Raw genomic sequence first — 13242 nt, forward strand, 5'->3', positions numbered from 1 at the left:
GAAAATCAAGCTTTCCCCTTTGTCCATACAGTGTTTTTATCTGCTAGAAGATTGAAATGAGTGGTCTACATTTCTACCTTGAAGCTGCAGTGTACTGATGACAGTCTCAAAAACACAGATTCAGACTTCTAGGGTTTCACATATGACAAATCCAAAGGACCAATCCTGTCAACTTGCAAGATTTGGCTGAATTAGTCCAATATTAGTCCAGCACCTTATGCAGCGGTGTTCAGACAACAACCTTGTTCTGAACACTAGCAACACCAAGGAGGTGATTGTGGACTACAGGAGGTCCAGGAGGACAGAGCAGCTCCTCTCCTCATTCAAGGGGAACAGTTGAGCGTATTGACAACATCAAGTTCCTGGGCGTCCACATTACGTCTGACCTAACCTGGTCCCTGAACACAGCTCACCTAGTGAAGAAGGCTCAACAAAGACTCTTCTTCCTTAGGAAGCTGAAACGTGCTGGTCTCTCCCCTCAGCTCCTGGTAAACCTCTACAGAGCAACAATAGAAAGCATCCTCTGTCTTGGTGCAACAGTGTGGTACGACAGCTGCACAGCTCAGGACAGAAAGAACTTATCCCGGGTGGTGAAAACAGCTCAGGGGACTGTAGGAGGTCCTCTTCCAGACCTGGACTCGGGCCCAGAGGAAGGCCTGACGTATCGCTGCCAATGTCACCCACCCAGGAAATGGACTGTTTGTTTCGCATCCCTCTGGCAAACGGTACAGCAAAAATAAAAACTTTAACTTCCAGCCTGAAAAACCAATCAATTCCTGTCCAATCCATTTCCTCCCTACACACACAACAGACACACTATGTGCAATAAAGAACTGAATCTTGCACTGGACTGCACCTTATCACTCATCATACTGCTATGTGCACCAATTCTGTTTACATATTTATACTTTTGAGGATTTTTTTTTTTTTTAATTATTTTATTTTATTTGTATATAATGTGCCGTTTTCTATTCGTTTTTTTTATCTATAGCTGGGAGTCACCAATCGAAATTTTGCTCTGTGGAAACACAATGACAATAAAGATTCTTAATTGATATTACAGCTTTGTGCCTTGTATTAAGTAGAGTAGTTAAACAGTGTTTGAGCAGTGTCTAATGTGGGCATCATTGCGAGTTAGGTGGTATGTGTGGAGAGAAGCGTGGGAAATACACAGATCTACACATTCTATAGGACGCAACAGTGTAGAGATACATCTAAACCATTTTACGGCAGTAAATTCTTATCTTTAAGGGAAAAACTTCTAAACATTTACCTTTGATAGAGAAATACGAGTATTAGGAGATAAAATAAAGGCCTTGTGGGGAATTCTAGAGTTAGAGATATTCTGTCATTTATACATAAATATCTCTATATATACTCCACAATGTCTCAGTTAACTTAATAGGTTTTGTTTTATCTGAACATGATTGGAAGTTTAAATGCAAAAGCAATCTTGAATGAAAGCATTGAAAACATATAAATATGTTTAGTAGATTCTTATTGATACAAATTATAGGAATCCTAAAAGATCCAGAAAAAAAAAATAATGAAAAGACTAAAAAGAGAAGCCCAGATACTTGTTACTGAAGCTCTTAGGATTTCACATAAAAATTTCAAACTTAAAGGATTCTTCAAATAGCACTGACAAAAATTACATTCCCATTCAACGAAACTGGATTGTCAATTATGTTTTGAAGAAAACATATTTTCTGCCACCTCACATCTGTTTGTGGTGTATATCTTTTCCATTTCTTGCATTGCTTCACTGTCACACCTTTACAGCCAAACAATTATATAATAGATAGGGTGGGGCTTATCATTCTGGTAAACCAGGAAATGAAAAAGAAGCTTAAAACGTGTTGTGAAAGGGTCACATTTCAAGTTGTGCTGTTCCTAAACCTAGCCATGTAGTTTTAGTGCTTACACCGCACCAAACCATGATGAAAACCAAAAGTAAATTGAAAGTCTAATAGTAATGGTCCCTCATATCTACTGGCTGATTGTCCTGCTGCATCTTTTCACCCTCTTACCTCCTTGTGTAGACTTTGTGGTTCCTTCAAGCTGATAACCTTTCCTACTACACTGCAGTCTTACATTTCAGGACGACCATTCATTGTGTTTGATAAGTAAATGAGAGTGCAGGTAAGTTGTTGGGGAACCTTGCTGCATTTTCTCCTATTATTTCATTACCAGTAAGATGGACAGAATCAGTCTGATGTGATCATGTTCTATTTGTTTTTATCACTGGAAGACTACAGATTAAAGGGACATTTTGAAGTTTTTTAAAAAATCCCCCTGATTATACTTTGCCTACAGTTTGGGCTTTAGACTTAAAAGTTTTAACAGGAATCCTAAGTTATAAACTGCAGGTTTTTATCCATCCATCATCTATAAACCGCTTAATCCTCATTAATGGGGCTGGAGTCTATCCCAGCTGACTTGGGGTGAAGGCTGAGGACACCCTGGACAGGTGGCCAATCTAAGTCTATCGCAGGGCTACATATAGAGACAAACAAGAACACTCACATTCACACCTTCAGACAATTTAGAATCACCGTTTTACTTGAGCATGTTTTTGGAGAGGGGTTGCATAGTGGCTTGGTGGTTAGCACTGTCGCCTTGCTGCTAGAAGATCCCCGGTTCGCGTCTCGGCCTTCCTGGGATCTTTCTGCATGGAGTTTGCATGTTCTCCCTGTGCATGTGTGGGTTTTCTCCGGGTTCTTCGGCTTCCTTCCACAGTCTAAAAACATGCTGAGGTTAATTGGTAAGTCGAAATTGTCCGTAGGTGTGAATGTGAGAGTGATTGTTTGTCTGTATGTTAATGTTACGCCATGAATTGTTCAAAAGCCGGTTATCATGGTGATCTCTGCGTGATGAATCGTATAAATGCCTGTATTTCTGAACATCTGCTGCTAGGAGCTCCTGTTCTTCCGTCAGTTTACCGCGTGCCTCGGTCCACGTTGTTAGAAAAATTTGGGGGTGCACGACACGGAAATTTTCCACTTGAGAAGGGCCATGTGAGGGGGTGTGGCTGCTAAAAAGACATATTTCGTTCACATGCACCTCGCGGACACGTCAAGCATAAAACACGCTTTAGTCAGATGGGATAGGCTCCAGCCTCCCCGCAACCCGAATGAGGATTAAGCGGTGTATAGATAATGGATGGATGTTTTTGGACTGTAGGAGGAAGCCAGAGTACCTGGAGAAAACTCACACATGCACAGAGAGAACATGTAAACTCCACACAGAAAGATCCAAGGCCCAGGCCAGGACACAAACTGGGAATCTCTTTAGCTGCAAGGCTACAGTGTTAACCACCAAGCCACTGTGCAGCCCCTGCAGGTGTTTAAAAGAAGCGAGCATTGAAGAGTCAGGGAGGTCTGACGAAAGACATAGTAGAGTTGGATTTACAGAAATATAGGATGATATACAACAGACAAGCATATCTTCGTGTGAGCTGTTTTGATATCGACCATCCTTACGTTTAATATGTAAGATAAACAGATGTGACACAAAGTGTAATCAGAAAGCTCCAAGTTGCAGACACATGACCGTGACAAAAACGTGCATGAGTACAACAAGCAGCATTGGAAGGTTTTGATCACCCGGTATATAAAGATTAAGCTTGACACTGTTTACCATCACAGGTGACAATAGATAGATAGCTCACATTCTACTGTATTGTGCATAAGATTTCAGTGGATATATACTAGGGTGACCATATCTTCATGACCAAAAACCAGGACACTCTGTCCGGCAATGAGATACTCAAATGATGCTCAGCGTTTACTCAAAGACGCCTTAGAATGTCAATACATTGAAAGTATGCCTCCTCTGTATGGATAGAACGTTGTTATATTACCAAATACTATCTATAACCAAAGACACAAATTCAGATAGGCTTCTCAGAGGTTACTCAACATTTTTTATACTGACAAGTTTCAAAAATAACGAATGAAATAATGATAGAAATAATGTCTCTTCTGTATTAGAAAAATAAATAAATGAATGGATAAATAAATAGAAAACTAAAAAATACCTCTGCTATATTAGCAATCCAACCTTAACAAAAAGCTCTCACAAACTTACAAAAACAAACTAAGAAAAAATATCTACATCTTTAGCTTTCTTCTTCATCCTCATTTCATGCCCATGCCTGTCTATATTTTGCTGTAGAGCTGATTGTTTTGCTTAACAGGTCAATTATTCGCAAATGAAAAACAATGAAAACCAGAACATTTTCATCAGTTCATAAAAAACAACCAGGACAGGATGTGAAAACAGGACATGTCCTGGGAAAACAGGACGTTTGGTCACCCTAATATATACCCCTCTGTCACGCTACCACTGCTTTCCATGTTACCACTTCAGGCATTTCCACTGCAACACTCCATTAACACCCGATACAGCCTCCACTTTGACTCACCTGAGCACTTCGTTGGGGTTGCCTGAGATGGGGGTCTTCTTGTCAGGAGCTCCGTGGCACTCAGACTTCAACAGGGTGTGAGGCCCGCGGTCCATCATCATGGTGGAGGTCGCCATGGTGATGATCGCCACGCCGTCACGAACTCGGGCCTCCAGGCCGTAGTCCCACTCATCGTAGGACACGGAGAGCAGGCCTGGACGGACAAGGCAAGAAGAGGAGAGGCAACGATCAGAGGAAGTCAGAGGAAAAACAGGGAGGCGAGAAGGGAAGGATTCACATCAATTCTGCATGAGAATAGCTGATTGTGAAGAGATGGAAAGACAAAGGAGAGGCAGCCAGATGGAGGAAGCTAAAGTGGGGAGAGACTGGGATAACTCTGCCGGGTATATAGAGTGTATACGTTTTGAACACACTCCAAGAGACAGAGCATACACTATGTGATGACTCAGAGAACAGTTGAATAGCTCTCCAATTCTGCCTGCATAAGTGTCTATCACCTTGCCGTGTTTGTCCATCTGTCTGTCTCTGTTTGCTGGCCTCTGCACCGTCAGTACGTCTGTTTATCTGTCCTTCTGTCTGCCTGAATCCTGTTCTCTTTTGACAATCTGTCAAATGTTTATGAGCATTTATTTGTAGGTCTCTCTCTCTCTCTCTGTCTGTCTGTCTGTCTGTCTCTTGGTGCCCTTCTAATTATCCATCATGCCAGTCGTTTCTCCACCATGTCCTCCTCTGCTGCTGATTATTATGTAGCGTCTAGCAAGTATCCGTGCCATACACTCACATCCTCAGCGCTGAGGACAGTCCTTGATCTTACAAGTTTGGCTTCATTTACCCAGGAAAAGTTAGAAAATGTGGTATCAAATGTATTCTTGGTACATTATTAATCTAAAACAAACTTAAAAACCTCAGGCAAAGGCTATGAGAAGAGTTGATCTACCAGGAAAATTAGGCTATTATGAATCTATTACAGTACTGCTGACATTTTGATAATGAGTTTAGCTGATATTAAACTGCTGTTATTGACAACATAATCCATTACAATATTCAGTCGTAATATGATTAACTCATGACAAATAGTCGCCATTAATTGATGACACACAGTGCGTGTTGCCCAGCACTGGGCCGAGTGCACAATGTTTATCTCCTTTTAATGACCAGTCATTTAGTTCTCATGTTCGCCGCTGTCACGATTTTATCAGGTGGGATTGTCCTTGGGTCCGGCTCACGGGGGGTTTAATTGATCTGGATTCATTTTGGAACGCATTTAGGACTGGTTTGTTGGTTCAGATTACAGGCCATTATTAGACTGGGTTTAAGATTTTCCAATGATCAAAGGTCCACACCACCCAATTAATCGAGTAATTACACCAACGGCAAATGTGTGCACCCTGTAGAGCAGCAAGAAGCTCACGACCAATGATGCAGAGCTCAGTTATATTAACCATCTTCAAATAAATTCCCCTTCTTTCTCTATAGTAAGGCAAACTGTAAAGCTGTCATTAAGGCTGGATGAATAATCTATTCCATATCAAAGTCACAATTTATAACAAAGCAATTAACAAATCACAAATGCTGCAACTTCGGAGTTACATTATGGTGCACATTTGACAGGTTTTGAACTGTCATGTCAGTGGTTTCACAAATTCTTCATGTCCTCTTCTTGTGACACTTTTGATGCTCCATCATATGTGTCAACTTTTCAAATTCTGTAAAATTGTAATATCTGTCTGAAAACAATTGCATTTTTTTCTGTTTTGTCCAAATCGTTCAGCTCCAGTCACACTCACAACATGCTACATTACATTTTTATTTACTTCATGCAATTTTTACGAAATATAATAGTTAATACTTATGTAATAAAATGTATTACTTCAATTCAATAATGCTACTTTTATATTTCCATTTAAGTTAATCAGTCGGCTGTTTGGTCTATCAGATGTCAGAAAATACAAAAAAAATAAATAAATGTTGATCAGTGTTTCCAAAGCCCAAGATAATATCCTCAAATCTCTTGTTTTGTGCACAACCCAAAGATATTCAGTCCACTGTCACAAAAAAGACAAGAGAAACCAAAAAGTGATTGAAAGAAACTTGAAAAACATACATCAAACTAAATAACTGATTATCAAACTAGTTGGCAACAAATTGATTACTTGTTGCAGCTCTAGTTAGGAGAAGTCAGGCACTGCCAAGATGGCAATGATTTTAGTCAAAGCACCAAGTTTTAAGCTGCTCTGTGCATGACGTCACAGAGGGTTCATCCAATAGACTGTATTTAAAAGCTGGACGGAGTAACCGTGATGTTACCCACTGGTTTGTTGACTACCGTCATCAAGCCTTGACTGCTGCCAAATGTTGGTCTTTTGAAACCGGACGTAATAAGGGAGCGGTGGACTCATGCACGGTGATATTGTAGCAACCTGTCAATCACAAAGTAGCCCCACCCCAGACATATGGATAGATAGATAGATAGATAGATAGATAGATAGATAGATAGATAGATAGATAGATAGATAGATAGATAGATAGATAGATAGATAGATAGATAGATAGATAGATAGATAGATAGATAGATAGATAGATAGATAGATAGATAGACTTGGAAGAGGAAGAATGCAAGTGTAAACTATTTCTGCGTTGGCTTCACTTTTAAGTAAGGCTAAAACAATTCCTCGAGTAATTTGATTACCAAAATGCCTCAAGACGAAATTCTCTGCCTCGACGCTTCATTTAATCCACTATATTCTATGCTATATATGCATGATACAGCATGGATGTCCACCTGGATGGTTATTTCTGTTGCACAGCATGCTCACTTCTGCTTTTGAAGCTGTAATGGACATGCCAAAATGGAGACGGAGACAGATGATTACGTGATTATTAAAACAGTCGATAGCTGCAGCCTTACTTTTAAGACATGGAGGTCTGTGTTGAAAGCCATATTTTTTCAAATACTGTTGGACAGATGTGTGTGTGTGTGTGTGTGTGTGTGTGTGTGTGTGTATATGTGTGTGTGAGAAGCTAAGTTGGGCAGAAACCACTAAACAACCAATTTAACAGTGAAAACCTTCCTGATCAAAAGGCCAGTCTAAAATCAGCCACAAATGCCTTCATGACTTCTGAAAATGGCCAGCAACTGCTTCGTCTGTTCGGGACCCATTAGACTTCGCCTCTGGGTTGAGGGTCACACAGCTTTCAGCGAGGAATGTCCAGCTTTCAAGTCAATTTATCTGCCTATCTGTCTCTTTGTCTGCCGTTTAATCTGTCCCGCCCCCCGTCCATCAACAGATCTGCATCTATCTGACAGCGTATGACCACATGTCAGCCACTCCGCTACCATGTCAGTGGGCAGAAATAGACAGGCAGCCTGGCAACCTGCCCTCCTCGCGGGGCTTCAGTGCTGACAGCTCCGGCCCTCTAGGACCACATCTAATGTCACACACACTGTTGACACTTCCTCAACACTCACTCACTCCCATCGCTTGTTCCTTTTTACACACTTCACTTTTATTATTTTATGGGAAACATTCTTTCCTAGGAAGTTTCACGCATGTGTGTGTGTGTGTGTTGGCAGCATGTTCTCTGTGGTGTACTCTTTTCACTGCTGCGTGATGTGTATGTGTTCATACCTCTCTTAGGACATGTTTAAATGTCACAATACAGACACGTCAACTGGCAACGTTAAAGCTGAACAGCGCTGTAGCAGCTGCAAAGGCTTTTTTTCTGGCCAGTAAAGTGGCGACCGTCTCAGTGGGTGCTCTGTCAGGCTGTGTCTCTGTCACAGATACATCCAAACGCAAAGAAAATCACAAAGACTGTCGATTCATAGTAGATGAAGTGATTGGACAACGTAACGGCAGCAGATATTTTTAGAAAGAGCTTATTATTGCCAGTGATGTCAGATTTGGTGGTTACGTTAGCACAGTCTGTGCAGCAGTGGAGTGTAACTCTGATCAGGGAGAACAGAGACAGAAAGGCTGTTAGTAGGAGAGAGAAGGAGCTGAGAGGAGCGAGGAGGAAAAATAGAGAGATGGGATGAGCAGCGAGAGACAGTCAGACAGCGGCAGAGACACAACGATCGAGAAACAAGGAACACAGAAAGCTGAAGGGAGTTGGGAGGGAGTCAGACGATGCTGAAATAGTAAGACGGAAAACACAAAGAAGTGAGGGAACAACAGCTTAAAATCAGGAGGAAAAGGAAGCAAGGAGGAGGGTGGGTGGAGAGATGGTTCCCCAGAGCGCTACTTAAGGAAGGCATCAGTGGAATTACCCAGGAGAGTTGGAGGCTCTTCATCACACACGGTACAAATTATTAAGTGTGCCTCGTAAGCAAATTAGCCCCACAGCTAGCGTGCACCTTCTCCCGAACCTCTTAGAACCTTTAACCGCCGGATTCACCCAGAGCACCCAACCAGCACGGTTGCATGCCATGCCGCTTTGTCACTTCACTGAGCGCTAAGTTCAGAGATCGGTGCACTCGTCTACTCCTGCTGGCTTCATGTGTTTTTTCCAGAGTCGGCTGAATAACTTAAAACCACAAATATCATCTAACTATCTGTCTTTTCTAAGTTAGAAAATTCCTGGTTAATTCAGGCCAGTATCTATTAAAATCTACACTTTTGAATGAAAAAAAGCATTCAGAAAGTCTACCAGAATTTTAGTACTGTCAAAGTCTCTGCACTTCTACACTGTAAAATTAAGGCTGCATGATATTGGAAGAAAAAAAATGGCATTGCAATATTTAGTTTTTCTGCAATGTATGTTGCAACATGAAAAAATACAGGAATTTTCACCAGATGACTTGAGTAACTTGTAGGAGCCAATGAGCGCTACGTTATAAGTAGGAACCAATCTTTGTCTGGGCAGGTGTTCCGCCTGGAAGATAACACAGTTTTGACCGCTGAAGAAGCCGGTCATGGTGAATTGTTTGCTTGAGATGAAGAATGTTGGATTAGAATTGCTTTGGAGATGCACAGATTATTCAAACACAAGATATCGTCTAAGGCTCTCCTCATCAGATGCAGTAAAGTTTGCCAGCGCAACAATTATTTAAGTCCTGGTGAAACACCTCAGGGGCGTCAAGCATTGGCTTAGCCTCGACATAACTACTGGGCAAGAATGATTAATTTTAGAATAAAAAACTTATTTAAAAATGACTTTTTACAATAAAGACAGTTTTTTTTTTTTTTAAAGTGCATACTATCCAGGAACCTTTCTCATGAGGTGTAACACTGGTTAAGGCATCCAAATCTATTCTCTGGATGTCACTCTGACTTTGCACTTCTTCTACAGAGATTTGTCGTGTTGATTTCAACAGACAAAAAAATGTTGCATTACCTGTACTTGTTTCCTTTCCGCAGCTGAAATATTTCCATATAACAGACCAGACCTGGCATTTTCATATTGCAGTGTTGCGCTACATTTCTGCTGATGGTGTGTGACCAGAAATGATTTTAAAAGCAGTGAAATAAGGCATTCTAATGTCAGATTTACCGAAGGCTAGAAAAAACATCTGATCTGAGCGACAGGGGTTACTTTCTATTAGCAGTTTCTGACGAGCGAAGCATTTCAAACATCAATATTGCAGCTGATCGCGGTTATTTATCCATGGGGAGCAAAAACCACAATTGTGCTTGTTATTCCATTAATTGTGCAGCCACACGACTGACAGTTTTCCTTCTTATAACAACATTTCTTTTCCAGAGTTGCTGTCCTGTTTCATTCTCTTTTTGCTGTGTACATGTGGTGCCTGCACGTCACCTATTTTAAAGTTTCTAAATAAACTTTGTGTATCCAATAACCTCTAAATCAGAGTAAATTATGTTCCATCAGACAGACTTCTCTTGCAGATTAGTCACGGAAAATTCAAACTGACGAGTTTCCATTTTGAATCAAGCAGCAAAAAAAGCTGTAGCATGACGTGTTTGAGGTAATTTGTCTTATTTCACATTGCGCTCTTTGCGATCAACTATCACATACATCAAAATGCCAGTGCTGAAATGATATATGCAATCCTATGCAAAATAAAAAATACAAGTCTTTTATATGAAGGTGATGCTGCTCTCAGTCCAGGTTTTACAGACTGGCACCGCTGAATCCAATCATCACGGTCTTTTTACTGGCAAAGGGCAGCATAGATCCTGCAGCAGCAGAAGCTCAGCCGTCTGCACATTAATACATGCAAATAAAATCTAAATTGTCTGCTTCATTTCGTATTGTTGTTAGAATACAGGCCGGCTTTGAGTTACATGTATTCTGGCACATTCTATATTCTATTCATCACGCATAAAATGAGAGGATGACATTTAGCCTACTATCTGCCATTACGTCGCCCATGATTCATGCCATGATAATTCTCTGTTAGCTGAGAGAGGTTGGTGTGTGTCCATCAACACAGCCTCTCCACCAGCTCCACTTTGAAATCATCCAGGCAGTACATAAGCAAGACACTATTATCTCCATAGCAACATAAATCAAGAGCAAAGTTGTTGTGTGATTTACATAAATGATTTGGTGATATATCAAACTTTATAGAGTGGAACCCTAATTTAAAACAGACAAACTGACACAAACACACACACACACTTACACAGTGTAGTTTTGTTCGTCCTGACCAACAAGTTAACACTCTTGCCCTCCACCATATGAAGTACACACTAAAGCACAAACACACAACCCATTTGATTACTTCCACACATTATTTTCTCATGCAAATTAAACCCTGAACCAATCCCGCATTTCACACACAAATGCACAGCGATATTACACACAAACACAGGAGATAGTCATGAGCACACACACACACACACACACACACAGGTGTGCAAACACACTCCTAAGTCCCATTTAGAGTAAATCATCCATGGATGCCAATATGGGAACAGAGGTAAAAAGTTTGAGTTACGGTGCTTGAACAGCACAAAGATCTCAGGTTCGGCCTGGAAACCATTTCCCAGAAACTGCTGAGGACAGGCAGGAGTGTAATATCTCCCCTTCACCGTAAATCAACAAGCCAAACGCCGACAAATTACCAGGCTCATATGTCCAGCATAAATATACTACCTGCTCCACAGTTTACTCTCCCACAGAGAGGGAAACAGCCTGAAGTTGTATAAAGTTCCTTTAGTTAGCACGGTGGCAACATCACCAACAGCTAAAGGTTTGATTGCCACTGGGAGCTGGCCTTTCTAAAAGTGTCTCCTCCCCCAAGTGCTGAAAGTCGCGTTACATGAGGCAGTCTGACAGGTACACCTGTCAGACTGCGTGAGCAGGTTGAGTGGTTAATGCACCCAAACTTAGATGCCACTTTGGCTCCACGTTTGACCTTCAAAGGTTAGAATGACCTCCAGTGGTGCTGTGGGAGGAGAGCGGGGGAAACATGCTCCCTCACTTCTTATTAAGAAAGGTCAGTTTGTTATTTTCATCTTGCAAGAAAAATCCAAACAGCCGACTAAGAATGAAATTTGAAAAAGAAAATTTCAAAGGCTCAGTATCGTCTCTGCGGTGCCAAATAGGCAAAGAATGAAGCAACGGCTAATGAAAATGGATAATGCCTCTCCTTAGATGAGGGTATGTGCCTTTATTACTGGTCTTTATGATGGCCAAAGATAGACAGTCCGGCACTGAGTCATGTTTAAGACACAGTGTAGGGGCAGAGTAACATCATCACATTCGATCCGTGAAAGAACCACAAGCTATAGCTTTTTCTATAACTGGCTGTATGCAGTGAGAGACGATTTGACCCCTCCTCTTATTTTCTTCTATTTTTATGAGTATCTCATATTGAATTGTACCACATGTTTAAACAAAACCTTTTCATAAAACAAATGCAACCTGGCTAAACACAGACATGTAGTGCAGTGAATCAAAAGGGTTATCATATCAATATATAGTATAATTACACCATATAAATATCAACAGCACTGGCGTGAGAAAGCATTTGCCCCCTTAGGTACTAAATCCACAGAACTACCAAACTGCATTGATAAGTGGATGCAGCTGAACACGACACACTCAGGTCTGATTATGACCAGCCCTCTTCAATCAAGGTAGCTTAACTTAACCTTCTTGTAATCAAAAAGTTGGCTTAAAGTTTTCAAAGCAACTGTCTATGTGAAAACCAAAGAGATTGAAAAAGAGGTAAGAAAAAAAGGTGATTGAAATACATCAGTCTGGGAGGGGCTCCAAAGACTCTGGGACTCTACTGATGCACACTGAGAGACATTATCTACAAACGAAGAAGACTTGGAGCAACAGTGAATCCTCTCAGAAGTGGCCGACCTTCCAAAATTCCTCCAAGAGCGTGATGACAACTCACAAGCAACAAAAGATCCAAGGAAAACATCCAAAAAATCCTCCATGAAAATCAGGGTTCATGACTCCACCAGCCAAAAGACAATGGAAAAAAATGGGATCCATGTGAGAGGGGCAAGACAAAAACCACTGCTAACAATGAAGAGCAAAGAGGCTGGTCTGAATTTTGCCACAATACACCTTGATGACCTTTAAACCCTTTGGAATCATGTTCCACGGCATGCTTGGAAAACGTGCATCACGTTACATGTAGCGTAAACCAAACACAGCATTCTGCAAAACTAACAATCTACCTATGATGAAGCCTGAAGGTGGCAGTGTAATGTTGCAGGAATCCTGTCTCTTTCAGGGCAACCTGCTATAACTCCAATCCAGCGTCTTTGAGTTTTTGGAAAAGCGCTTTATAAATAAAATTTATTATTATTATTATTATTATTATTATTATTATTATTATTATTATTATTATTATTATTATTATTATTATTATTATTATTATTATTATT

General features: G+C 40.8%; 1 protein-coding gene across 11 annotated transcripts in view; it reads right to left on the reverse strand.

Annotated features, from left to right (window-relative positions):
* The window catches only part of grin2ba (glutamate receptor, ionotropic, N-methyl D-aspartate 2B, genome duplicate a), a 171193-nt gene that overhangs the window by 58779 nt on the left and 99172 nt on the right, over positions 1-13242 (reverse strand). For all 11 annotated transcript variants that reach the window (XM_055005070.1, XM_055005064.1, XM_055005072.1 and 8 more), the window contains one exon: positions 4427-4619. In XM_055005070.1, the coding sequence (XP_054861045.1) occupies positions 4427-4619 (193 nt within the window). The remainder of the gene's footprint in view (positions 1-4426; positions 4620-13242) is intronic.

Source organism: Amphiprion ocellaris, chromosome 19 (assembly GCF_022539595.1).
Source record: "Amphiprion ocellaris isolate individual 3 ecotype Okinawa chromosome 19, ASM2253959v1, whole genome shotgun sequence".
NCBI lineage: Eukaryota > Metazoa > Chordata > Actinopteri > Pomacentridae > Amphiprion > Amphiprion ocellaris.